Source organism: Vulpes lagopus, chromosome 3 (assembly GCF_018345385.1).
Source record: "Vulpes lagopus strain Blue_001 chromosome 3, ASM1834538v1, whole genome shotgun sequence".
Taxonomy (NCBI): Eukaryota; Metazoa; Chordata; class Mammalia; order Carnivora; family Canidae; genus Vulpes; species Vulpes lagopus.
In genome coordinates, this window is record NC_054826.1 from 33373886 (window position 1) to 33401766 (window position 27881).

At 45.0% G+C, this 27881-nt stretch overlaps 1 protein-coding gene across 2 annotated transcripts; it reads right to left on the reverse strand.

Annotated features, from left to right (window-relative positions):
* Positions 1–86: 86 nt before the first annotated feature.
* Positions 87–27881, reverse strand: FAXDC2 (fatty acid hydroxylase domain containing 2). Of its 2 annotated transcripts, XM_041749000.1 has the most exons (9): positions 27759–27881; positions 14759–14806; positions 12660–12751; positions 12427–12530; positions 8443–8564; positions 4125–4330; positions 3525–3630; positions 3010–3176; positions 87–2042 (listed from the first exon to the last, which is right to left on the reverse strand). In XM_041749000.1, the coding sequence occupies exons 2-9, from the start codon at positions 14804–14806 to the stop codon at positions 1886–1888; spliced, it is 1002 nt and encodes a 333-aa protein (XP_041604934.1). In that variant the 5' UTR covers positions 27759–27881; the 3' UTR covers positions 87–1885. The 2 variants fall into 2 exon arrangements, with proteins under 2 accessions (XP_041604934.1, XP_041604935.1); XM_041749001.1 differs by lacking the exons at positions 14759–14806; positions 27759–27881 and adding an exon at positions 12989–13117.

Sequence of the window (27881 nt, forward strand, 5' to 3'; positions counted from 1 at the left end):
ATTGCACTACTGGGGCTCCCAGATGCCACATGATCAGGAACATCGGAACTGGTCACGTCGTGGAGAGAAAACACGGAAGAACCTACTGGAATTAAAGAGATCCGTTTATTTGCAATATCTCCTATCCCTTGGTCTTCTGGGAATTTGGAGACCTCAGCCTTTTCTTAAGCCTCACTTGTTCACCCACCTCAGGGCCACTCTGTTTGATGAAGAGATTAGGGCTGAGACCCCCTGCCAGAGCTCAACCACGTGGCTGCCAAAAGGGATGAGAGACTGACAGCCTCTTGGTCCTCTACAGTACTTCCAAGTCTAAAGACCTCACAGGAGAAGGAAGGCATCTGCTCTTCCTCTTTGTGCACACTACTCCTTCCGTACCCTTACAAGTAAACTGAAGATGGGCTGTTTTCCAAGTGTTTATTCCTAAGAGCAGGTTGTGAGTACGGGCCAGCAGCTGTGAAAACCTAAAGCGTTGGTGCACCAGAAGCTGTACTTCAAGCTCATGGCATGGGTGTCCTGGGGATAGGGCCAGGTAGGTCCATGAAGGCCAGAGGATGGTAGGTGGGGTTTGGAAAGCCAAGGAGGACACTGGTAAGTACCCAGCTCGTCTATTCGCAGGTCTGGGGGCGAAGGGCCAATAGGAAGGAAGGAGTCTTAGATCTGCTTGGAGACTTGGCCCTATCCAATGTTAAGGTATTTTATAAAACTGGATGGTTTTCTTTTTTTTTTTTTTTTTTTTTTAACTGGATGGTTTTCTTGATGTAAGTGAAGTAGCTGGTATTTGGTAGCCTTTCAAACCAAAGAGTGGTCCTCAAATTTTTCCCAGGAGCTGCAGGGTTCCTGACAATGTCTATCTGCTGAGGGAAGGCCAGGCTGGGAACTGCTGCAACCCGAGCAGCTCTTTTGGTTTTTAGAGAATAAGGTTCCTGACAGAGTTTCATTTGAAATAAATGGTGTTGAGACAACTGGCTAATCATTTGGGGAAATGTGAGGGTTTTGCCTTTTGGTCAGCCATGTTTTTCTTGCCTTCTCATTAGAGGAAGAAGGTTCTAGCCTCCTCAGTTGGGTGTCCCCAAAGGTCAGGAAATTGGAACCTTCCCTCTGGATAAAAGGGCCTCCAGCTTAGCAGGTCAACAGGGCTTGACCTGTGGTTTCTGGGTTTCCATGTGTGGCTGAAGGTAGGTGTTGGGGTTTGGTCTGCACCTCTTTGATATCTCAGTTTTAATCCACAGAGGAACTCCCTGTGATTGGCATTTTTCTTTTCATAGAGGGATGGGGTTTGCACTGGGGCAGAGTTGAAATGAGGTCTTTGTTAGCTGACTCGCAAGTGTGTGTGTGTGTGTGTGTGTGTGTGTGTGTGTGTGTGTGTGTTGGCAAAGAGAATGTCTTGGCTCTGGCCAGAGTAGGGTATGAGAAAAGTTTTGTGGGACAGGAAGGGGCAAAGCAATACCTTCTGGCTCCCTCACCCCTTAGCACCAGGAAGAGCTCTCCCTGGAGTTGGCAGTAACTTCCAGTCTCACTGCCACCTTCACATTCTCTGTGTCTTGCTAGGCCATAAAAAGTTCATCTGGAGTCCTTTCTCCCCTTCCACAGCAAAGGACCAGGGGGACTCTCCAGGAGCGCTTTTAAAGGTGGTTTCTTCCTTCTCACTAGCTTCCATCTGGGGAGCTGCTTTTTCCCTTTCTTTAAGCCCACCCCTGGTCCTTCTGTGGAACAGCAGGGGAGCCCTGGCCCCATCCTTGGCCCTGCTTTTCTAGGAAGCTGAGCTAACCCCCTGATGCTGTCATTAGAAAGTGCATGGCTAAAGAGCAAATTTGGGGCATTAAGGATATCTTGGGCCACCTTAGTCCACTGAGGGGGACAGCCAGGGTGGCCATTGGGCCTTCTCTCACTCCATTTTCTTTGGGGGATCCGGGATGCTCTCAGACAGTGGGGTGAGGCCCAGCAGGAGGATGTGTCTCTCGTAGGCCTTAGTCTGCTTAAACAACGTGTCAGTCCCATGGAGGTGGTCTAGCACCCCCAGCACCCCATAGCACTGGTTGAACCTAGAGGAGAGAGAAAAGTACAGGAGGTTGGTGTGCTGATCTCCTTTTCATTTGTGCCAGCCTCATTTCTAAGCCCTCCTACCCCAGACCCATCCCCAACCATGCTGACTACCTACACCAGAAGGTCCCAGGGAGTTGTACACAACTCCTAGGGGCACTCCGTACTGAAAACCTAGGGCCTTCCTTTGGAAAGCTATGTGAATCTTATGCACACAAGTCAACCTGTGGCAGAGCTTGGCTTTCTCAGGTAGGTTTAGGGATTACTTCCATCAGAATCCCCCAGAACATGTATTAAAATGCAGATTTTCAAGTCCTGCTGCCCCCCCATACTTTGAGCATATGTGGAGTGGGACCCAAGAACCTGCAATTTATCAAGGTATCTCAGGTGCTTATGGTGCTGGAGGTTCTTAGACCACACTTAGAAAAGCCTGGAGGTTTTCAGAGAATGCACAACTCCCCTTGAATTGCGTGCAGTATTTTTATGTGGATATGCATTGTTCTGACAGTGTCCACAGCTTATATTTGACACTTAGAGGGCTCATGACCTAAGTAAAGGTTAAAAACCCACAGTTGGAGGAAGACCTAGTGTTAAAGAAAAGAGCAAGGAAAAAGAAAAAAAAGAAAAGAAAGAAAAAGGAAAGGGAAGGAAGGAAGGAAGGAAGGAAGAAAGAAAGAGAAAGAAAGAAAGAAAGAAAAAGAGAAAGAAAGAAAGAAAGAAAAAGAAAAAAAAGAAAGAAGAAAGAAAAAAAAAGAGAAAGAGAGAAAGAAGAAAGAAAGAAAAGAAAGAAGAAAGAAAAGAGCAAGGTGATCTGGGTCTAGCATCATTTTCCCAACCTCCAGGCCTCTCCCTCCACTAGCACCAGCACATTGAAACTGAGACCCCCAGTGTCATGTCTGCTCCTGGAAGCTCCAGGAGTGAAGGTGAAGGCTACTGCCCCAGGACTCACAGTGGGGAAGGAGGCCTTACTTGAGATGGTGGTAGTCATGGAATTCAGGTGAAGGCAGGAAAGGTAGGTGGTAGCCACAGTGGGAAATGGTGGTGATGATGACGGCCAAGGAGAACCACATGGTGATAGAGGACAAGTGGGAGCCCATTACTATGGGACCCACCATCACTGGCAGAGTGTTGGAGACCTGCAAAAGGAAGGCTGTTTGAAGATGGGCCCCAAGAGACCGGCTGGGTGTCCACTTTGCCCCAGGGTAGTATCAGGAAGACTTCCTTGACTCAGCTCTGGAGAAGCTGAAAGAGTTGCAGACCCTTGATTTGCTGGAGGCATTCAGCTTTATAACTTTGGGACAAGTTACTGTTTGCAACAACTTATATTGGGCATCTTGCACAGACTAGGTCAACAATAAATGGTAGTTGCTGAGTGGTAAGAAGAGAGAAGGGGCCACTGTTGGCTACTTCTCTGTGGGAGGCCTTAGGGAAGGTGGTTGGGGCCCTTTGCCCATTGGCTCTGGAGAAAGCAGAGCTCTACTGACCACATGCTCGATAGGGTGGGCGTAGAAAGAGATCACGCCAATGGGAGCTGTCCACTCGTGGTGTTTCTTGTGGATTTTCTTGTAGAATGTTGGGTGGTGAAGGAGCCTGGGGAAATAGTTAATAGGTTATAATCTGCCAATCTCCCCTTTCCCTTTCCCACCAGGCCATGAGAAACCCAAAGTAGGAGCTATGAGTTCCACCCATGGAGCAAAGTTGCAAACACACTCAACTGGAGATCAGACCTGCCTTCGAGTTCTAACCCCACCTCTTATGCTGCACAAATTGGGGGTGGGTTACTTTGCTTCTCTCTACCTCAGTTGTACTAGCTGTGGGGATGGTGTCCACAAAGGATTCAATAAGGAAACCAATGGGAAACTGCCCCTCTGCACACAGGAATGCAGAAGGCTCTGGAAATTTTTCAGTTGCTTCAAGTTGTTGGTTGTGGAACAAATAGTTGTGTCAATGTTAACTAAGAGGATGCTTTTGAGGCCAAGTGATGTTGGTCTTACACCTACAAGTCTGAGGTCTCAGTTCCCTCCCTTAAAAGTGAGCCCTAGGAGAGCAAGGAGCCAGCTATGCTTGGGCAGGGACCCACTCACCGGTGTGAATAGTAGAACAGGACTTCCTCGATCAGAGTGAAGACGGTCAGCTCCAGGAGGAACCAGTGGAAGGTGGGTAGCTCTCGGCGGCAGGGGTCTCCCCACAGCTTGAGGATGGGATAGAGGAGAACCACCATGGGCAAAGAGATCATGTACTGGTTGAAGAGAACTGTGCGGATAGACTGGCGTAGTTTCTCAGCGTCCACCTGCCAAGGCAAGAAAGGAGGGAGATGAACAAGAGGGTGAGGTCTTTCCCTTCTAGACATGGCTTCACTGTGACCCACTCACAGGAGGCCCTCAGTCTGGAGTGGATGCTAGGTCTGACATTGGCCATAGCCAGCAGCCCCTGACTACTGCCCAAGCCCTGAGGTGTGACCATGTGGCGATACTGCTTTTGGAAACTCCCTTCTCAGCAGCGTTCCACCAGCCTGAGCCTGCCTTCTCCTTCCTGCAGCTGTTACCACTGTTCTCCCCGTGTCTCTGGCCAGGCCCAGACATATTCCTGACAGGTATCTCAGGGTGCCTCCAGGGTGCTTAGAGAAGGCCGTCAACTCTCAGGTTGATACCCTTTTTTCAGTCTTTGAGCCCCTCCTCATCCGCAGAGGCTTGCCCATGATCAGGTGCAGAGATCAAGGTCTGCCTCCTCATGTGGCCCAGCCTCACTGGACTAGGCCGAGTGAAGAGAGGTGAGCCAGAGAGCTTCCTGTGCAGCCTCTTGACTAAACTTCCTGTGACCTGGTCTTCCTAGTTCTCATGGTGGGGCTGTCAGGATGGGGACCTGCCCGAGCATTCTCTCCAGGTTTTCTTTGGATAGCTGGCCCCAAATCGCATACCCCACTGAGCCTCAATATTATAGCCAGCATTTGCCCAAGAATTAATATCTGACCCTTCCCTCCCTCAGAGCACTGGGGCTCCCCAGGATAGCCCCTTGACCATGGGTCACTTCCTGGGCCCTGATGAACTGGTTTGGGATTGGTCAGAAGTGATTTCTCCCTGAGTTGCCTCCGGATTTCTCCCTGAGTTGCCTCCAGGAACTGGAGGGGTTCTAGCTGCAAGGTAAGGCTGAGTTCAGAGTGGTCCTCAGACTCCAGGCCTTGCTCTTCCTTCAGCTTTTGCAGGCGCTGCATGAACTAACGGACTTGAATCCAATCTCCAAGCTTTCAGTTCCAGCCCCATGGTGAAGCCAGGTCTGGCCAGCCTGGTTTGAGAGCACCTGTAGATGAAGCCATACCACTCTTCTAGAAACCCTGAACAAGGGGAGGGTGTCACATATGTTTACATTTACATTTACTCACCTGATTTTTTTTTTGTTTTATTCATGGCAGACAGAGAGAGAGAGAGAGGGAGAAGCAGGCTCTGTGCAGGGAGCCCGATGCGGGACTCGATCCCGGGTCTCCAGGATCACATCCCAGGCTGAAGGTGGCACTAAACTGCTGGGTCACCAGGGCTGCCCTACTCGCCTGATATTTTGAGCACCCTCTACGTTGCAGGTGGTGTCCTATGTGCTGGGAATCGAGCAATGAGCCAAAGAAAGATTCTTTCCCTCACTGAATTTATGTTCCTAGCACCAATAATTTTAAATAGGATAATCAGGGTAAGCTTTGTGGAGATGGTGAGATTTGAACAAAGAGATGAGGAAGGTGAGGGCAAAGATCCCTGGGCAGAGAGTCTTCAGCCCAAGGGCTGATCATCTAGAAGAGTGGCCCTGCCGTGAACTCAGACTGGGGAGGTTGTGGGTGGCAGTCTTTGAGGGGATGATCAGAAATTCTCTTGGGGACATGTTGGATTGGAGATGTCAAAGAGGCACCTGGCAATCTGAGCCTGGAATTCAGAAGAGAGTGCTGGGCTAGAGACAGAAATTTGTGAGCTGTGGGAATATTTTATTTAACGTCATGGATTGTATTTAACGTTATGACCCTGGAGGAGATAAGTGAGGGAGTGAAGACAGAACTGAGGAGCAAGGCCTGAACCCCGGGACACTTAGGATGAAGAGGCAGGGGAGAGGAGGAGAGACCAGAAGGAAGACCATGAAAGAGTGGCCACTGAGATGAGAGGAAAAGCGGAGAGGCCAGGTAGAACAGGTAGCAAGAATGCGTAAACAAGCAGCTGTGGAGGCACACAGGCCAGGAGTAAGGGAGATGAGCCTGAGGCCACATCCCGGGACCCTTGCCCAGGGCAGCAGAGGAGGAGCAGTGGGGGTGAAGGCCTGGCCAGAGGAGGCGCACAGGAGAGGTGAGATGATGGCTTTGTGGTTATTTAGGAGCTATTGGCTGAGAGACTTAGGGTGAGGTTTGTAATGTCTGGAACTTACTTTCAAATGGTTAAGCTAAAAATGAGAGATGCATACATATTTCTATTTTTATAATGCAAATCCTGTAAAATGTTTAAAACCAGTGAATCTAGGTGGTGTGTGAACGATCACTATACTATGTTTCTCAACTTCTGTATCTACACTTACAAAATTTTTCATAATTACAAAATGTTGAGAGAACAGAGTGGACAGAAAGGAACTGGAAACTACAGACAACTTTCTCAAAGAGCCTGGTCGCAGGTACTGCTGGTAGGCTGATGTGGAGGAAGTCTGGGATTTCTCTCCTGCCTGCCCCTGCGGGGGGTGTGAGAAGGGAGGAGAGGGTACAGACCTGCTAACCAGGAGAGTGTGACAGCAAACAGAGCAGGCACCGGACCTAGAATTCAGAGGACAGAATTCGGAGGATGGGGCCCTGGCTCTGCTTCCCAGCAACACTCTGACCTTGAGCTAGTCTAGTCATTGCGCCTTTCTGAGCTCAGCTTCTGCAAAATGCAACCAGACCTTCCCTGTGTGGCTCTCCAACCACTGTAGACCATTACAAGGAGTGTTATGGTAGGTGATACTCTTGAGAGCTGATGTCTCAACCACCAGGATGGTGGTTGAGAGGATGAGCCCTGGGGTCAAAGAGCTCGAGTGTGAATCATCTACCCATGTCACACCTGAGCCCGATTCCTCACCTGAACCATGAGGGTTATTACAGTACTTGACCTTGAAGACCAAGGCATTAGAGCCTGGTAAGGAGAATGCCGTGGTCTGACAGATAAAGGACTCTTAACAACCAAGGCCTGGCTTAGACACTTAGGCTCCAGTCCATGCCTGCAAAGCTGGACCTGGAGGAAGCCCCCCAGCTGGCTGGCAGTTAATCTCTCAAGTGTGCGGGGCCGTGAGCCTGGCTGGCAGCTCTGGTTCAAGAAGAGGATATCCTGGGATGCCTGGGTGGCTCAGTGGTTGAATGTCTGCCCTCAGCTTGGGGCATGATCCCAGAGTCCTGGGATCGAGTCCCGCATCAGGCTCCCCATAGAGAGCCTGCTTTTCCCTCTATGTGTCTGCCTCTCTGTGTGTCTGTCATGAATGAGTGTGAATGAAACCTTTAAAAAAGAAGTAGAAGGAGAAAGAAAGAAGAAAGGAAGAAAGAAGAAGCCTATTCCAAGAGCCTCGATCAAGGGCATTCTGCTTTCTGGAGGGCTGGGCTGGGGCAGAGTGCTCTGAATGCTGAGATGAGCCACCTAGGCACCTTGGCAGATAATTAAAAGATGATTGTCTTCTCTGGGAAAGGAGCCAGGATGTGGTTTGGGTGGAGCTAGGGAAAGATTCTGGGTTTAAGAATGAACTTCTTGTTGTGTAAGGAAAGGCTCTTGGAGGTTGTCAGAGCACTGAGCTGGTGGCTGGGCTCAGGGCACAGTGGGACTCACTTCCAGCGCTGTGTTAAGTTGAAGATGTGTGTACTGGCCTTCTCTCCCTTACTGGGCCAGGAGTTCCTTGTAAGCAGAGTCCAGGCCTTGTTTCTTGTGGATAAGCTATGCACCAGCAGTTGAACTGAATGATTGGGAAGGAGGACCTGTTTAAAAACCAGCCACAGCCTACACATTCAGACCCCCTTTATCTAAAGGGGACCAGCCATTATGTCAGCAGCCATGTCCCTCACGACCCCTGTCATCCGCACTTTTGGCATCCAGCCATTGCTATCCCTACCCCAGTGGCTGAGTGGGGAGCTGCCTGACATCTCCAAACTCAGCCCAGTAGCAGGCTGAGCCCATCAGCTTGGTTCCCAAAATGCTGACTGCAGTGCTGTGGGGTGGTGCAGGGAGGCACAGAGCCAGGGTGGGGAATCAGCAACATTCATCTGAGATCTGGGGCAGATTATTTCTTCTCTCTAATCTTCTCAGTTGGGGGAGCCTTGTACACAATAACTGGCTCACAGTGGCCATGCTTTCTCCTAGGCCTGCAGTGAGCATTTTGAGTGTGGCTTCGGCTCCTTTACCCAGGAGAAACCACAGCAACACTTACTGGTTCATTCTTGCCGACCTGAATTCGGTAGCGAGAGATGAAGTTAGGTTTTCCAGTTGTATCAACCACCAGTAGAAGCCCATTGAAGCTCCAGAAGAGCAGACCAGGTACTTGGATGGTACCTAAGATGGGGAAGCAGAAGGAAACAATCAGGGGACTTCAGGTTCTTGCAGCACATGTATAAACTGAACACAAGCTTGAATGTGACTAAGGCTGCTAAGGCTGTCACATAGAATTGTAGATAGTCCCTTGCCAGGGAGTCTTGGTGCTCTGGGCCAGAGGGCCTATCTTTTTGTCCTGGGGTGACCCAGCTAACTGGGGGAACTTGGCCAGGTCACTTAAGGAGGGTCTCTTTTCTTTTCTTTTTTAAAGATTGTATTTGTTTATCTGAGAGAAAGAGATAGCAAAAGAGAAAGCATGAGCAACGGGGAGAGGGAGAAGCAGGCTCCCCACTGAGCAGAGAGCCCATCCCTAGGCTGGATCTCAGGACCCTGGGATCATGACCTGAGCAGAAGGCAGATGCTTAACCAACTGAGACACCTAGGTGCCCCTCTATTTTCTTAGTTGTAAAATGGAGGCCACAGCCTTCTAGGTGGTTGAGGAACCCCCCCCAGAAAAAAGTTAAACATAAATAAAATTTATATTTATAATAAATATATAATCTACATAATACAATAGTGGATAAATAAACTACAAATAAATTTAGGTTGATATCTGGGAGTCTGTGCCCATTAAACATTTTATGAATTCCCAAGGAAGGGACAAGCAGAGGAAGTGCTTGGTAGGATACAGTCCCCAATGAGCACTGGACTAGGAGTGAACCTAATCCCTATGGCCCTACTAAGTGAGCAGCGGGACTTCAGGTATCTAGTGAGCAGCTCCCAAAGTGGAGCGCCTCTTTCAAGGCGCTTCTTGGTTAAACAATGTTCAGACGCTGCTCTGTTGGAGAGCCATGATCCAGACTAGTGTGCTAACAGCTCTAATAATTCCTGCAGCAGAGAAACCTATTTAGCTTGTTAAATTCACCCTTTGGGCAGCCCAGGTGGCTCAGCGGTTTAGCGCCGCCTTCAGCCCAGGGCGTGATCCTGGAGTTCCAGGATCGAGCCCCACTTTTTGGGCTCCCTGCATGGAGCCTGCTTCTCCCTCTGCCTGTGTCTCTGCTTTTCTCTCTGTGTGTGTCTCTCATGAATAAATAAATAAAATCTTTAAAAAATAAGATAAATGGCCTTTCCTGGTCTTTTTTTTTTTTTTTTTTTTAACCCAGGAACTCTGTTTTCTCAGAAAACCGATCTGATGGCCGCGCATCCTTGTTTGCCCCGGACAGTTTCAGTTTACATCAGGCAGTCTGGCATAATTATTAACAACAGCTCATTTACTCTCACAAAAGTCTCTTTGGATAATGAATTGTATGGTCACCCCACCCATTCACATCCCACAGCACTGATGTTCTGCAGGATACTTTAGAAAATGCTGCTTGAGACTTAAAATTTAGATAAGTCTTTCTTTGCTCCTCATCCCACTTTCCTGTAAAGTCCTCCCAAGTAACTCTGATCTCTGACTGTGGACAAACAAGCACTTTGTCCACCCTGATTGGCAGTTATTCAAATGATAATACAATGTTACCTAACTCTTGCACTATTAACTTTGTCCATGTTTTGCCTCCTCCTTCTAAATATCTCAAAGGGCAAAGGCATTTGACTTAATTCTGTGTATCCTTCTGGCTCCCACCAGAAACCCCAGAGCTTGTGCCAGTTGGGACCTGAAAAATACTTGGCCAGCACTGTGGGGAAATATGACAAACACATATCTTAGCAATTTGGCAGTATCCAAGGGAAAAAAAGAGGGTGCTAGGAAAAAAAAAAAAAAAAAAGGAAAAAGGACACACATGTCCATACACATATACATTTATTACCTATTTTTTAAAAAATCACAATAGAACACTGATGGAGCCTGAATGTCCATTAATAGGAAATGGAGTAAATAGATTAAAGTATCTCTATTCAATGGACTAAACAGGGCAGCTTAACATAGTCAGTTAATACAATGGAAAGATGTCCACAATCTGTTCAATGAAAAAATAATAGTTAAAAAAATAGTTGGTGTCTTAGAAGTTCAACCGTATATCCAATATAGAAGAGATTTATACTAATATATTCACTATGGTTATTTCTTAGATATATGAGAGTGGGTGGTTTTCACTTTTTTTTTTTTTTTTTAAGATTCTGTTTATTCATGAGAGACACACAGAGAGAGAGAGAGAGGCAGAGACACAGGCAGAGGGAGAAGCAGACCCCATGCAGGGAGCCCGATATAGGACTCGATGCCAGGTCTCCAGGATCATGCCCTGGGCTGAAGGCGGCGCTAAACCACTGAGCCACCCGGGTTACCCAGTTTTCACTTTCTTTATGCTTACTTGAATTGTCTGATGTTTATTTTTTAACAATGAACATGCATTTACTTTTATTCTCAGAAATTGCATGCTTTCTTATTTGGAAAAATAAAAATGTTAGGTTGGTGATTGCCTAGTGACCCATCCACCAAGGTGGCTGCCTACTTGTAGATCCAAAGGCTCCTTGAGGAATACAGAAAAAAGCCCCAACAAGAGAAGATCTTGAACTCCCCCCCCCCCCCCCGCTGTAACACTTAAAATTGCAAATATTGGGATCCCTGGGTGGCTCAGCGGTCCCAGGATCGAGTCCCATGTCGGGCTCCCTGCAGGGATCCTGCTTCTCCCTCTGCCTGTGTCTCTGCCTCTCCCTCTCTCTGTCTCTGTCTCTCATGAATAAATAAATAAAATCTTTAAAAAAATAAAATCTAAAATTGCAAATATTTTGCTTCTTCATATTTGCTTATCGTTGGGGGGAAAGTCGTTTTCCCATCATTGTAACAGAAACATATCAAATGTTTCCCCACCACTTCCCGCATATATGTTGGCAATCTGCATTGTTCTTTTCAATGATTTCAATGACAGCTTGCACTGAACCTGTCATATTTAACGTTTAGCCTGCTTTCAGAGTTCTTCCAGCTGAAAACATTTGTCAGGAACATTGTATTTGTACTTTTGCTTCGTGACAACTGGCACTGGCAATTTTTTTTTAATCTCCCCTTCTAGACTGTGACATAGTTTTTATTTTTATTTTTTTAAGATTTATTTATTTATTTTGAGAGAGAGTGCACATATGGGTTGGGGAAAGGTGAGGAGGAGGCGTGGCAGGGGGAGGAGCAGAGGGAGGAAAGGCAGAGAATCCCAACCAGACTCCCCACTGGCCACCCGAGTCTAAAGCAGGGCTCCATCCCAGGACCCTGAGATCATGACCTGAGCCAAAATCAAGAGTTGGACACTTAAACGACTAAGCCACCCAGGTACCCCTGTGACATAGTTTTTTAAATGAGGTAAATATTTCATCTTCAATATCTCTATTTCCTCCATAAAAATTCGGCACAGAGTAACATTAATAATGAACCCGTGATTGAGGACGTTCACAACTGTAGATAATGCTGTTATAAATATCTGTGTTGAAATGCTTGTTTTCTTCCACATTTTCTTTGGCTTGTTGTGAGTCATTCACACTATCAGTAAATATTTATTAAGTGACCACTTGCTGTCAAGCCCAGAGAGCTAGATTACACCAGGTATGAAGACACAGTCTCACAGGAGATAGAGCAGCTCTCTGTGCTCGTGGGCCTGACATCCAGAAGCAGGATTCTGACTCTAAACATGCATTCATTTTCACACATGCTGTTTCTTTTTTTCTTTTTCTATTTTTGGGGAGAGGGGAGTCTCCAGTTCTCTTCTTAGACATCTTTAAGCATCCATTTCAGATTGCCTATGATTAGCACTCTTTGGGATTACCACTGTCTTAAGCTTGAAGTCTTCATTCTTTGGGATGAGGAGCTGAGAATTCTCAAAAGTAGAGAAAACAATAGAAAAAGAGCCTATAATCATGTCCCCAAACCCTAAATGCTAGTGGTCTGGGACCTCACCTATAAAGTAGAGCATCCACTCCATCCCTTCGAATGTAGACAGCAGCTTCTCCCACTGGGCTTGCCAAAAGTAGCCAGAAGCACCCCAAAATCTCTGAAGATGCCTTGGAAGAAAAATCATTCAGGTTTCTGGGCGCAGACTGGTGGGTGGACAGCTCCTTACCTCATGCTCTGCCTCCAGACCAGCACACTTGCCCCCAGGTCCTGAATCAAAGCTGGTGGTGCAGACTCACCAGGTGACTGAGTTCCAGAAGGCCACCAACAAGAGAAGGCCAGAGCCCAGGATAAAAGCTGTCCTCCTCATGGAGCCCCAGATGTGTCCCTCCTGGAGGAGGACAAGAAGGTATCAGGCCCCAAGGAAGCCTTCTGATGTCACAGGCAGCTCGTACTGAGTCCTGGCACAGATGGTGCGGGATCAGGATCTCAACCACATCAGCATCACACCTCTGCTGACCTTTTCCCAGCCTCTATGAGAGGCTCTTTCTTATCAAGAGTTCCCGGGCTGTATATGGGTGTGTTTATGAAAATAAGAGTTCAGGTTGGGGGAGGGAAGAGAACAAACCTGATTCCAGAAAAACTAGCAGTCAGTTCTGTCACCCCCAGAAGGACAGGTGAGCCTTCCACAGCAGTGGCGCTTCAGCACCAGCCCTCCCGTGGGAACAGAGACGTCCATTATCTATGCACTGGAATCACCTGGGAGCTTTTAAAACATCCCAATGCCAGAGTTCCTCCCCCACCTGATTACATAAGAGTCTCTAGGGTGGGACCTGAGCCTCTGTGTTTTTTAAAGCTCCCCTACTAATTCCAGTGGGCAGGCAAGGCTGAGTCAGCCATCGCAGAAAGATCTGCAGAATCTGTTCATGGGCCAGGACTCTTTCCCCATCCCCATCACCCACTTGCTGGCAAAGAAAACAATGAATGAATACGTGTTCTGACTTTTAATAATTCCTCTGCTTCTAGTGAGATGAGTGTGGGCTGCCAGCTGGACAGGATAATGAAAGGCAAAGAACAGACCTCTGGCAATCACCGAGAGGTCCCTTACCTAGTCTCTTCCAAAAGTGTAAAGTAGAGATCATAGCAGGCTCACTGATCAAACAAGGTACAATTAGGAGAAGGAGAATACTGGCTACCAGTTGTCACCAACTTGCATTGTACAATGTACAGAAATGACAGATGTCCCTTGCATCTTATATGTCTTTTTTTTAAATAGAAATATACATCTTCTATTTCTTTTTTTATTTTTAAATATTTTATTTATTAATTCATGAGAGACACAGAAAGAGAGAGAGGCAGAGACACAGGCCGAGGGAGAAGCAGGCTCCATGCAGGAAGCCCGATGTGGGACTCGATCCAGGGACTCCAGGATCACTCCCTGAGCAGAAGGCAGGAGATAAACCACTGAGCCACCCAAGGATCCCCCTACATCTTCTATGTCTAAACCCAGATGGAGTTTGCTCACATTCTTCCACAGGAGAGAACTGGATGTGCTGGTCCCTCTAGGTGTGTGCCTGCTGTTCATCGGCTGTGAATTGGACCGTGTACACGGGGTCATGGGGGTTTGGGTGAAGGGAAGCTGATCTAATAGGATGTTGTATTGTAATCCAGACTTTGGAGCTCTCAAGGGGCAGACTGTTTTACTGACCCATTCAGAGCAACCTGAATCTGCCCTGAATTGTTTATTTTTAGCTTACTCCATCCCACTTCTGATCGAAAGACCAAAAAGAACTAAGTAATTTTCCATGGTCAGTGACAAGTTTTTGAAGTGCGAGTGCTCCTCAGGGTCCTGAGCTCTGGAAATGAACTTTCCGCTCTCTCCTTGAGGGCTGAATGGGCAGGACCAATCAGAGGAACTTGTTCTTTTAAACAGGCCATTGAAAGGTCACCCTCAAGCTTGCCAGACATTTCCCTTGGGTTTTGCAATTATTCCTTTTTTAGTATTCAGAAGACTCTTTTCATGAGCTTTTCAGGACTTGCTAGGAATTTTTCATTTGTGTATAAGCAGATCAAGCTAAATCAAAAACCTCAATTTCACGTATAGAATCAGCTATTTTTTGGGGGGATTGTGGTGTTTTCTCTCTCTCTGGCAGCTGGAGTAAGAGGATTATAAACAGGCCACAGGTCTCTATGAAGTGCAAGAGAACAGTGCAGAAGTTAGCTGGGCTCAAGAGCTGGTGTCCAATCCCATTTCCAGCCCCGGTAGGCTGCTTCTGTCTCCGGAGCAGTTGAAAGGGTTGGTTTCACAGGCCAGAGGGTTAGAGCATTTGGGGCCAAGGGACAATGGGAGGATAGCCAGCATTCTCACTAGCTTGGTAGGTGCGGTGCTGGCACTTACCTGCTTAGGCTTCTCATTATGTTGCATACTTCCAGCTTCTCCCTTCATCTGGAATAAGAAAGCACCAGTGAGTCATGATGTCATGTTCACAGGCAGCCAAGGAAGTAGAACATGAAGAAAGTCAAGGTGAATGGCTCACTGTGATTTTTAATGCTGGCTACTCATTAAAATCATCTGGGGAAAAAAAAAAATCATCTGGGGAGTTAGATAACCTCTGTCTGGGCTCCAGCTCTGGAGATCGAATTCATGGAGGCATAGGTAAACACAAATCAGAGAGTTGGCAATGGGGGACTCCATCTGCATGAACTGGCTTTCTACTAGATGAACTGTGACAAATGCTTCTTTTGAATAGCTTCACTCCCTGCCTCACCACAACCCTGTCTCATTCAGAAGAAATCTTTCCTCTGCACCTCCACTGTACCCTAACTGCCGATGGCCTACAGTCCCAAGGAACCAGGACTGAAGTCAGAGTTCGGCCCTTGACTTGCATGACCAGCTTGTGTAACCTCTGTGAAGTTAGGTTACCACACACAGGAGCTGCATTTGTAATGTTAACTGAAATGGAAACATTTTGTAAACTGTTCAACACGATTCAAATGATGGGTGTGTTTATATGCAGGAATCATTGAGACAGTGAGTCTTGAAATCTGACAACTTTCTCAAGGTTATATCATAATTGTGTCTATCATTTACTAGTTTTAGGATCTTGGTCAAAATCTCCTTTCTGAGCCTCAGTTTCCTCAGCCATAAAATGAGAATAACAACAGGGTTTCCCACTTGTGTGATCTCTGCTGGGATCACGTAAGTGCCATGAGGACAGGCTCTCTGGTGTGTCTTTCCTTGGGCCTTCGCACAGTGGGGGCTTAGCATGTGTAGTGAGTGGATGCAACAAGCAGAGGGTTTGGTTTGTTGGGCTAGTGTTTCCCCAGAGAATCCCTACATCAGAGTCACTTGGGGGTTGGCCAAAACCAGGTTTCCAGGCTATACTCCAGAGTCTCTTAGGGTAGAGCCTAGGAAACTGCATTTTAGACTTTCCTGAGGTGGTACAAAGGGACTTCATTGTCAACCCAAGCTAGGTAAGCTATGGGCTGTGGGTTGGTAAAGGTAATGGTAGCTGAGTGAGATGAAACCAGCAGTCATCTGAGCTGTATAAGAGCACAGATTGGTTCTGGGAAATGTCTTCTCATCCATTCCCGACTCCCATCCCCTCTTGGCAGAAAATAGAAGCTAGAAATCTGGATTGCTGCAGGACAGCACTTCCCTAAGTCTACCCACTGGGGGAGATATCACCAGCATGATGAAATTCAGCCCACCTTAATTCATTAACCAAGCACAATCCATTGGGACCTACTCTGTGCCAGGCCCTTGGCCTTGGGTGGATACGGTAGGGCATACAGGGAATTCCATGGCCACTGCCTTCAAGTTGCTCATAGTCCAGTTGGAACCAAGCCTAGTAGTATAGGATGAAGTCCAGAAAGTGCAGAAAGAATGGCAGGAAAGGCTCAGGGTGAGGGCAAAGAGGAGCCAAGCTTAGAGCTGGTGCTAGGATTTTTTTTTTTTTTTAAGATTTTATTTATTCATGTGAGACACACACAGAGAGAAGCAGAGATATAGGCAGAGGGAGAAGCAGGCTCCCTTAGAGGAGCCTGATGTGGGACTTAATCCTAGGACGCTGGTGCTTCTCCCTCTGGCCTATGTCTCTGCCTCTCTCTCTCTCTCTGTGTCTCTCATAAATAAAATCAAGAAAGAAAGAAAGAAGAAAGAAAGAAAGAAAAGAAAGAAAGAAAGAAAGAAAGAAAGAAAGAAAGAAAGAAAGAAAGAAAGAAAGAAAGAAAGAAAGAAAGAAAAGAGAGAAATTAAAAGGGCAGCCCGAGTGGCTCAGCGGTTTAGTGCCACCTTCAGCTCAGGGCCTGATCTCGGAGTCCTGGTATCGAGTCCCACATCGGGCTCCCTGTGTGGAGCCTGCTTCTCCCTCTGCCTGTGTCTCTGCCTCTCTCTCTCTCTCTCTCTCTCTCTGTGTGTGTCTCTCATAAATAAAATCTTAAAAAAAAGAAAAAAAGAAAGAAATCCTAGGACCCCAGGATCATAACTTGAGCCCAAGGTAGATGCTCAACCACTGTGCCACCCAGGCATCCTTGGCGCTAGGATTTAAGAGAGCACAGGCCTATTAAAGTCTTAAGAGAACTATGTTCACCATCACCACTACTTTAACACCCAGGGGGGCATTCCTCAACACAATTTGACAAGGGAAAATAAGCAAAGGTAAAGAATTAGGAAAGGAAAGGCAAAATCCTCACTATTTCTTTTTTTCCCCCTCACTATTTCTTGATGGAGTAGTCCCCTCCTAATTGTGGGGGGTACATCCCAAGACCCCCAGGGGATGCCTGAAATGGTGGGTAGCATTGAACCCTTTCTATACTTTGTTTTTTCATATATATATATATATATATATATATATATATATATATATATATATATACCTGTAGTAAAGTTTACTTTATAAGTTAGGCACAATAAGAGATTAATAACAACAATAATAAAATAGAAAAGTTATAACACAATACTGTTAATAGAAGTTATGTGAATGTGAGTGATCTCTCTTAAAATATCTACAATATTTATCCTTCAAAGCAGAAATCATTTGTCCACATTCAACTCCTCAGTTTTGTCACCCATAGACCTGACTATACCTGCCACAGACTCACCTTTGCTCTTTGTCACTGCAGTTTGGTCTCAGGTTGCCACAGCATCAACCTTAGCCCTTATTCATGAGAAATTAATTGCTTGGCTTTTCTTTCTTTCTTTTTTTTTCTTTAAGTTGCTTGGTTTTTCTGATAGCTTGGGTCTTTGGTATGTGTTCTTGCAACTCCTGGGTGCCCTTCTGAATGCCCTTTTTAATATTGGCCTTTTCCAGTAGCTGCTTAGCATTCCTATTAAGTGTTTTTGTGACAAATTTAAAGTGTTTCTCCATATTTGAAACAATGCTGTGGCTTCTCTGGGAAAGTGGCAGTCTGGGACAGTGGCTGGATTTGGTAGATGGGTGGTTGGGGATGGCATGCGCCCTGAGCTGGCAGCCAGCTTGACTTTGTTGAGTACCTCACTGCTTGTTTTATTGTAAAGCTTTAATAATTACAAGTGTGGTGGTAGCACATGAATAGGCAGACATATATAACAGATTAGAAAGTCCAGAAACAGACGTATATATATAATATACTTGTCATATACTTATCATATACATACTTCATTTATCCATTCATCTGTTGATGGACATTTGGGCTGTTGCCTCTCTGTGGCTATCATGATAATGCTGCAATAAACATTTGGCACATAGATACATATAGTCTTATATGTATCATATCTCATATATATATGAATTTAGTATATGATAAAAAGAAATCAATATAAATGGACTTTGAGCTGAGCAGATAGATGCTGAACCTCCCCTATGATAAGAGAAATGTGCATGAAAACTACAATGAGAGATTATTTCTCACACATCAGCATGGCAACGATCCAAAAGTTTGATCCCATGCTCTGCTGGTAAGGCTGAAGGGACTTTAAAATTGCATTTGTTCTTGTTCTTTTTAAAATGTCTTTATTGATACATAAATCACATACCATACAATTTGCCCATTGAGAGTGTACATTCATTCAGCTTTTAGTATGTTCATACAGGAGTGCATCCATCACCTCAATTGATGTTAGGACATTTTCATTACCCCAAAGGGAAACCCTGCACTCTTTACTCATCAATTTCCAATCCCTGCCTCCATCTACCCCCAATTCAGACCTAGGCAACCAGTCATCCACTTCCTTTCTCTATGGATTTGCCTATTCTGGACATGTCAGATTCATGTGGCCCTTTGTGAGTGGCTTCTTTCACTGAGCATGTTTTCAAGGTTCATCCATGTTGTAGCCAAGTAACATTTGTTTTATTGCCAAGTAACATTCTGTTACATGGATATATATCATATTTTGTTTATCCATTCATCTGTTGATGGGTATTTCTCTGTGGCTATCATGATAACACTGTAGTAAACACTCATCCACAAGCTTTGGCACGGACATATTTTTATTGCTCCTGGATGTGTGCTAGGAGTGGAAGTGCTGGGTCCTACCGTAACAACACTGACCCTTTCTGGGAATGTGAAGTGGTTGCACCACTTTACACTTTCAATAGCAATGTATGAGAGTTCTAATCTTATACCCTCACCAACACTGACTATTGACCCTATTGAAGAGTGTCAGAAGCTGGCTGAAGAGGAGCATTACAGATCATCTGATCCTGTCCTGTGACGAGGAGGAAGGGACTTAGATAAAGGAGGGCAAGCGACCTGACCTCCCAGGATTTGTAGATGGCATAGCCAGGATCAGGGCCTGGCTTTCAATATCTCTAAGGATATTTTATTCTTTTGTGTTTGATTGTACTTGGTTGTATTATTCTAATGCATGTTTACCAGCTATGACCTTAGGAAATACTGCTTCTCTTTGACCCACATTTCTTATAGATTCTTAGGCTGGAGAAAGGAAGAGGAAGCCATGCCCTTGAAGTTGCCTTCCAGGGTTTGAGAAGTTAGGACAGCAGAAGGAGGTGATATGCAAGCTGCTTACCGTCTCCACAGGGATGACATGATGCAGAAGGGATGCAGTCAGCTCAGAGGAAAAGCTGTCAGGGAGGAATGCTGGGACATTTGATACCCAGTCAGGGAGACAACATCTGATTTCAGGAAAGGCATCAGAGGGTTTAGGGTGGTGGTAGTGCAACCCCCATCCCCAGGCAGGAGAACAGATTTCAGCCACTCTAGAGTACCCCCCCGCAACTTCCCCACTCCAGGCCAGCTTCCTTGCCATCCCTGCTCCTTCTTTCGGTTCCCTCTGTTCTAACCAGCAGAAGGGGAACCTTTTAACAGGCCCGTAACTGTGAGTTCTCATGAAAAGCAATGGAAGAGAAGCAATGGATTGGAGCAAAGCTATGCCAATGGCTTTCACTCTGGTTCTGACCTGGGATGGCAGCCAGGATTTCTTTGCTTGCTTGAGTGCTAGTGGGTGCTCCGTAGTCATATTCCCCACCACCCAAGCCTTCCAGAAGCCAAGCTGAACAGGTATTTCACAACAGCAAGTCTCAACCCCAACCTGTGGTGAACATCTCTGCACCACATCTAGGACAAAATGTGTTACTTAATAATCTAGGTTTAAAGGGATTTCCAGGAGCACCTGCGTGGCTCAGTCAGTTAAGTGTCTGCCTTTGGCTCAGGTCATGATCCCAGGGTCCTGTAATCAAGCCCTGCATCAGGCTCCCTGCTCAGTGGGGAGTCTGCTTCTCCCTCTCCCTCTGCCCCTCCCCCTGGCTTGTGCTCTCTATCTATCAAATGAATAAAAGATTTTTTTAAAAAAAGGATTTCCAAAAACTCTCCCTTAAGTAACAATTTTCTCCACCTGCACTGTCTTAAGCAATTTCTGTTGACCCAATTCCAATTTTGCTCCACATCCTCAGTGTGGATAAGGGCCCATTCTGAGAAGCCACCATTCACACAGTGATAGGATTCTTGGACAAGCCAGGGTCATCTTCAGTCTGGCAGTTTGTTGCCTGGATTCTGAAAAGCACAGATCTTTCATCATCAGGAAGGTAGTGGTGTTAGTACCTTTGGGGCTAAGCCTGTCAAGTGTCTTAATAATAAGGAACCAAGTGTCAAAGGAAGCACCTTCACCTGAGAAACACTTGGGGATCTCAGTGTCTACGAACCATTGGCAGACAGGTGGAACATTTCTATCACCTCAGACTTCCCTCCTCAATACTTGATGGGATGTGTGAAAGGCTCCGTTGACCCTGTTGAGATAACCATCCCTTTTGGAGAAGGAAACAGAAGGATTTGCGGTTCGTTTGTTAAGCTTCCAGGACTGCCATACCATGGGAACTTTACTTAGAAGGCAGAGTCTCATCCTAGCTTTTTCCCCACTTAGCATCACCATTGTCTTTACCAAGAGCTCTTGAAGCTAATGCCATATGATCTCTGATCTTTAGAAGCTTATCTGTTCCTTCTAGGAACATTTATGAAGAACTTACTTCATGCAAGGAACCCTGGAGATACAAGGATAAATGAGAAACTCTCAGTTTAAGATTTTATCTGTCTGATAGAGCATGCTCACGCAGTGAGGAGAGGTAGAGGGAGAGGGAGGAGCAGACTCCTCACTGAGCAAGGAGCCTGATGTGGGATTGGATCCCGGGATCCTAATATCATGACCTGAGCTGAAGGCAAATACTTAACCAACTGAGCCAGCAATGGCACCTAGAAACTCCCAGTTTAGATACATAAATCCATCATTCCAAGGAATGATGGATTTTAGTTAGATCATACTTTAAAAAAAATCAAGATAGATGTCACATAATTAAGACATATAGATCAATGGAACAGAATAGAAGACTTGGAAATGAACCCACAATTATATGGTCAGTTAATCTTCAACAAAGCAAGAAAGAATAGACAATGGGAGAAAGACTGTCTCATCAACAAACAGTGTTGGGAAAACTGGACAGCTACGTGCAAAAGAATGAAACTGGACCGCTGTCTTACACTATACACAAAAATAAACTCAAAATGGATTAAAGACCTAAGTTTGAGACCTGAAACCATAAAAGTCCTTGAAGAAAGCACAGGTAGTAATTTCTCAGAGATTGGCTGTAGCAACTTTTTTCTAGATGTCTCCTGGGGCCAGGGAAACAAAAGCAAAAAAATACTATTGAGACTACATCAATAGTCTCATCGGAAGTCTCAGAAAAGCTTCTGCACAGTGAAGGAAACAATCAACAAAACTAAAACTTACGGAATTGGAGATGATATTTGCAAATGACATATCTGATAAAGGGTTAGTATCCAAAGTGTATAAAGAACTTATGGGCAGCCAGGGTGGCTCAGCGGTTTAGCACCGCCTTTGGCCTGGGGCATGGTCCTGGGGACCCGGGGTTGAGTCCCACGCCAGGCTCCCAGTGGGAAGCCTGCTTCTCCCTCTGCCTGTGTCTCTGCCTTTCTCCTCTCTCTCTCTGGGTCTCTCATGAATAAATAAAAAAAATATTTTTTAAAAAGAACTTCTAAAACATAATGCTCCCCAAATAAATAATCCAATTAAAAATAGGCAGAAAGGGCATGTGGATGGCTCAGTAGTTGAGCGTCTACCTTTGGCTCAGGTTGTGATCCTAGGGTCCTGGGATCGAGTCCTGCATCAGGCTCCTGTGGGGAGCCTGCTTCTCCCTCTGCCTATGTGTCTGCCCCTCTCTGTGTGTCTCTCATGGATAAATAAAATCTTTAAAAAATAAAAATAAATAAAAATATGCAAAAGACCTGAAACCATAAAAGTCCTTGAAGAAAGCACAGGTAGTAATTTGCCTTCAGCTCAGGTCATGATATTAGGATCCTGGGATCCAATCCCACATCAGGCTCCTTGCTCAGTGAGGAGTCTGCTCCTCCCTCTCCCTCTACCTCTCCCCACTGCATGAGCGTGCTCTATCAGACAGATAAAATCTTAAACTGAGAGTTTCTCATTTATCCTTGTATCTCCAGGGTTCCTTGCACGAAGGTATAGGCAGGAATGTGGTGAAAGGGGACCCTTCTTGCACTGTCAACGGGAACACAAACTGGTGCAGCCACTCTGGTAAACAGCATGGAGGAGGTTCCTTAAAAAGTTAAAAATAGAATTATCCTATGATCCAGCAAATGCACTACTAGGTATTTTCCCAAAGAATACAAAAGCATTAATTCAAGGGGATATATGCACCCTGATGTTTATAGCAGCATTATATATAATAGCCAAATTATGGAAGCAGTCCAAGTATCTTTCGACTGATGAATGGATAAAGAAGATGTGGGGTAAAAAAAAAAAAAAAAAAAGAAGATGTGGGGTGTGTGTGTGTTCATGTGTGTATAAAATTATATATACATGGAATATATATACCACATTACCACATATATATAGATACATGACACACATATGTACTTATACACATATATGTATACACACATATATGTGTGTATATATACATATGTACACAATAGAATATTCAGCCAAAGAAAGGAATGAAATATTGCCATTTGCAATGACATGGATGGAGCTAGAGAGTATAATGCTAAGTGAAAGAAGTCAGAGAAAGACAACTACCATATGATTTCACTCATATGTGGAATTTAAGAAACAAAACAAACAAGTGAAGGGGAAAATAGAGAGGTGGCAAACCAAGAAATAGACCCTTAGCTATAAAGAACAAACTGATGGTTAACCAAGGGAAGGTGGGGGTGGGGAGATGGGTGATAGGGATGAAGGAGGGCACCTGTTGTGATGAGCACCGGTATACAGAAGTGCTGAATCAGTACATAGTACACCTGACCCTAATATTATGCTGTATGTTAACTAATTGGAATTTAAATAAAAACTTAAAAAAATCAATATAGATGTATGAATCTACCACATGAATATCAAAGCTGCCACTGAAGATATTCCCTACTCCATTATTTAATTCTCCAAAAGAAGCAATGTATTTTGTATTAGGGTACAGGTGCGAAATTCTTATAAAGATTAGTGTACAGTTTTCCTCTTTGGAAGAAGTGGTATGCTTTTTTTGTAAAATGCAAAAAAATTTAGGCAATCCATTTTGGTCTCTCCCCCCTGCCTTTTTGCTCAAAGCTAAGCTTAATGCTCAATAATTACACTTTGGAGGATTTTTTTCTATTATACAGCCCTATGTAAAAAAATGATATATGTATAAAGATGTTCAGTGTGACACTTTTTAATCTCTAAGGATTAGAAACAAATTAAATATCCATCAATAGCGACTGGTTAAATAAATTATGGTACATCCAGTAGTGAAACATTTTTCAGCCAGTAAAGGAATAAGGCAACTTTGTGTGTACTCTCCAGAAGTATTGCGTGAAAAAGACAATGTGTGGAACATATGTGTGTGTGTGTGTGCATGCTGTTTATGTATGCATAGGATAATATATAGAATATTAGACTATTGCAGGAAGAATATCTAAGAAACTGGTTACAGTGGCAGCTTCTGGTGAGGTGAACTGGGCCACTGAGGGACAAAGTAGAAGGAAAGCTATCTTTTTACTATAACGCCTTTTTCTGCCTTTTGAATTTTGTACCATGAGTAAATTTTACCTATTCAGAAAATTACAGAACTGTTCAAAATTTTTAAAATAAATTCAATGCCCATTCATAGGAAATAGTAAAGATTTGTAATTAGCTCTCTCTATAACTAGCTTTCTACTTCTCTAAATCAGATTAATTTCAACTCCTTTGAGAAGTCTTTGTTTCCCCTGAAACTGTAGGCCAATTTTTCCATGTTCATTCTTCAGGATAGAAAGATCCATAGCTTTCATTAGATTATTAAAGGTAACTCTGATTAAGAACTAGTGCCCTGTCTTTTATTTATTTATTTATTTATTTATTTATTTATTTATTTAGGTTAATAACTTCCCATGTTCCCAAAGAAAAGCAATGGCAGTAAAATATCTGGTTCTTTTTTCTGTGGATTACAACTTAAAACAGAATGGAACACTGAGTGCCGGATGGTTTCTGATCAGTTTTTACTTATTTGCAGTTGTATATCTCCTTGATTGGAAGCTATTTCAAACTCTTTTGAGATGGAGACTGGCTATAGAGTATCAATAAACAGAACCAAATATTAAAATTTAAAGCAAGAAATAAGAGAGACTAAGATGCTGGCTTGAATGATTAGGGACTGATATCTAAGTTGGACCTGAGAACCCTCGGCTCCAGGTAAACCTGGCCAAAGGAAAGGTGACTGTTTACCTTCTGGTGGTACGAAGGCCCCTTTGGCTGCAGGAGCCAGGGCATTTGTCTGTTCAAACCTGATGTCAGTGGAGGCAATGAAGCATTTCCTAATATTTGTTCTTTGGCTAAGGTAATACACCCACATACTCTCTAAGAATATTTACCTAGGTGGCTGACTCCTCTAAGCTGCACAACCCTATAGACTGCTGAATATTTTATGCCACAGCAGCTTGTTTTCTGTGCCTCTCTACCCGCTGGCAGACATGTTTTCAGTTTTAAGTGGACAGAGTCCATCAAAAGGTTCTAGGAGAGACCCCAAACATTGCAGGCACATGTGTCTTCAACCACAGAGGTTGAAGGTGAACTACATTGATTGCTAATGGGAGTGCTTGCATTAGAAATTTTGGCAAACAAAATCAACAGCGATTAATATTTAATATGTTAAGGTGCTATAATCATTACATTTTTATTGTGTTTTCTCCTCTGACCTTTTCCTCTACCTTTGGCAGTGTCCTATCTAATGACTAGATATTATCTCAGAGCCCTTCAATTCAGATGCTACTGTTTTCCATCAGAAGACATGGAGGCATAGAAATGTTCAATGTTCAGGGGATCCCTGGGTGGCTCAGCGGTTTAGCGCCTGCCTTCGGCCCAGGGCATGATCTTGGAGTCCTGGGATCAAGTCCCACATCGGGCTCCCTGTGTGGGGCCTGCTTCTCCCTCTGCCTGTGTCTCTGCCTCTTTCTCTCTCTCTGTATTTCATGGATAAATAAATAAAATATTTTTTTTTTTTAAAAAGAAAGAAATGTTCAATGTTCAGCTTCAAATTACCCAGCTATTTAGTGGCAGAACTTGATTTCAGTGCTTGGTATACTAACTGAGTCTGCAAAAGTATAGAATGTGCTGGTGTTGATGAATGCAGGGTGGGCATTAGGATCGTGAAAGAACACACAAGAATGAGCTCAGCCTCTATTAGCCATGAATAATGGATTAGATAGTGTGTGTGTGCGTGCGCGCAAGTGTGCAGGTGTTTTAATACTGAAGGGAAAACAGAACATGTTTTCTCTAAAATATGAATCATTTTTTTCAAGAAACGCTTATTGTATGCCAGATACAGTGGTAGCTACAAGGGATACAAAGATGAATAGGACATGCTTCTTGCCCTATTTAATAAAGTAATCCTATATAGCTTTGATTTTCCAAATGAGAAAATATGAAGGAGGAGAATATGAAATTGCTTTTATGATGGGAATGCATTTAGGGAAGAGAAAGAAAGGCACTAGAGGTAAATAGTCTAATATTTTGTTACAATGAATTGATTCCCCTTTAAAGGGAATTTGATACATATTGTGAGATTATCCAAATTAGATACTTTTTAAGTATGGTTCTTTTGAGAGCAGGTGATTCTGACTATGTAAGCTTGTTACTGCACAATCCCCAGTCTACGAAAATGATACATGATACGGTAAGGCTTACAGCGGATGTTCATGACCTTGAGAATCTGAATATGGAACAGAGGAATAGGGTGAAGGTGGGAGGAGTAGAGACAGTTTAATTTTAACTTTTGTCTGCAGCCTGAGTCTTTCAGATTGTCCCTGAATATTCTGCATGGTTGAGGAGTGTCCCTTTTATAGGTATAAGAGACATCATCTTTATATGACTGTCTACTGTTTCTTTGTAAACATCTTATGAAATTAGTAGAATTATTTACTTTTGGAGGAGAAAAAAAGGCAAAAAAAAAAAAGAAGACCTCACTGATCATCTAGCCTACCTCTTCTATTTCAGAAGCAAAGAATATAGGCCTTAAATAACAGAAGTGACTTATTTCAAACTCTTCAGTTTCTGGAAAAATCCAGGCTTCCCGAGACTTCGCTGGGTGCTGCAGGTGTGTTTGGAAGAGCACAAATTCTCTTTCATTAGTGGGAAACAACACTGGGAGGGGGCTACTGACAGGAGGACTGGAACTCCCATTACTTCAGCCTCTGCTCTCAGGCTGTTCGTCTTCTTGGAAAAAATTGAGCAGTCTGCCTTTGGAGCTGAGGACACTGACCTGAAATGTAGTTACACAGCTTAAAGCCTCTGGTGAGGAAGATTCTGAGGAGCTGCTGTGACCACGGTATGCATACAAGTAAGACTTTCATAGATGAAAAGGTTCTCATTCAAGAGGATGAAATGCCTGAAGGAAAGGTGAAACTCCAAGCCCAAAAGACCCTGGATTGTTCTAGCAATGTTCCCTTCACTGCTTTTGCTGCAGGATACGGGTACCCTTTGAGAAGTGACTGTCCCGCTTGGTTGTCTGCCTGTGAAACTGAGGCTGCCTGTTTGTTTACTGTGAGATCCACAGAACCAGGCACGAGCCTGCCATGTAGCAGATATTCAGGAAGTAGCTGTTGAATAAGTGAAGGAAGAGGAATTGAAGAAAAATCATTGTTTTTTGCCCTTAGGAGGTGTCCAACACTTGCTTTGAATGTATCAGCACCTTTCCCTGGTACTAAGGCCTCTCTGTTCTAAGCATTTAGGGCATTCGTTTTACCAAATTGATTTCAGAATCTTGATATCTCAATCTGAAAAACGTAGTTGGAATTGCACATGGAGCTGAAGCAAACCACAGTCTGTATCCTGTCTCGCTGCCTAAAGCCCCAGAGGGCCTGTAGGTGCATCTGGAAACCGCCACCTTTATCCCTCATGCCCATCTACCCAGTGCCTGCATCCCCTCACCCAGCAAGCTTTTTGAGGGTCCTTTCTAGGAGCTACCAAACTGCTAGTAATCCTGAAAACAATGGTAGATCTTAGTATTTTGCAACAAGACAGCTTTGACATGTTGGTTCATTTCCGGCTCACACGTGGATCTCGGGACTTTACAGTTTTAAGACAGTTAAACCGGGCTGGTGCCTCCCAAGGTGATTCTGGAAGTTGCTTCCCGACAGACAGACCTCCCACCGGATTTTCCTCTTTCAGAACTGACTTGAGAGCGTCTCGCGTACTCACAGCGCCGTGAAGCCAAACCCCATCTGACGGGACTTACTGTCAATTGCTAGAAAAACAAGACTGCAGAGGAGGGGGTGGCCCCAAGGCAGAGTCCGCAGCCTTCGCAGGCGGCGCGGACCAGGGCGCCCCTGCCCCGTCGTGCAAGCGGGGGGAGGAAGGCAGGGAGCAGGGCGGAGAAGCACGGCCTGGCCTTGGCGGGGTCCCGCCCGCAGCGCCCACTCACCTCCGCAGCGCCCCGCGTCCCCGCTGCTGCGAGGTCCCCGCCGCGGCCCAGGTCCTCTCCTCCCGGGCGGCCGCCCCGACCACTGACCGGGCAGTCACTGGCCCGGGCAGGCACGTGACGGGA

Coding starts and splice junctions, on each gene's coding strand:
- FAXDC2 (XM_041749000.1), bottom strand. CDS start 14,806: ATGAAGGGAGAAGCTGGAAGTATGCAACATAATGAGAAGCCTAAGCAG. Junction 8,565..12,426: donor GTGGATGCTCTACTTTATAG/GTGAGGTCCCAG, acceptor TCCCCATCTTAG/GTACCATCCAAGTACCTGGT. Junction 4,331..8,442: donor AGGTCGGCAAGAATGAACCA/GTAAGTGTTGCT, acceptor TTGCCTTGGCAG/GTGGACGCTGAGAAACTACG.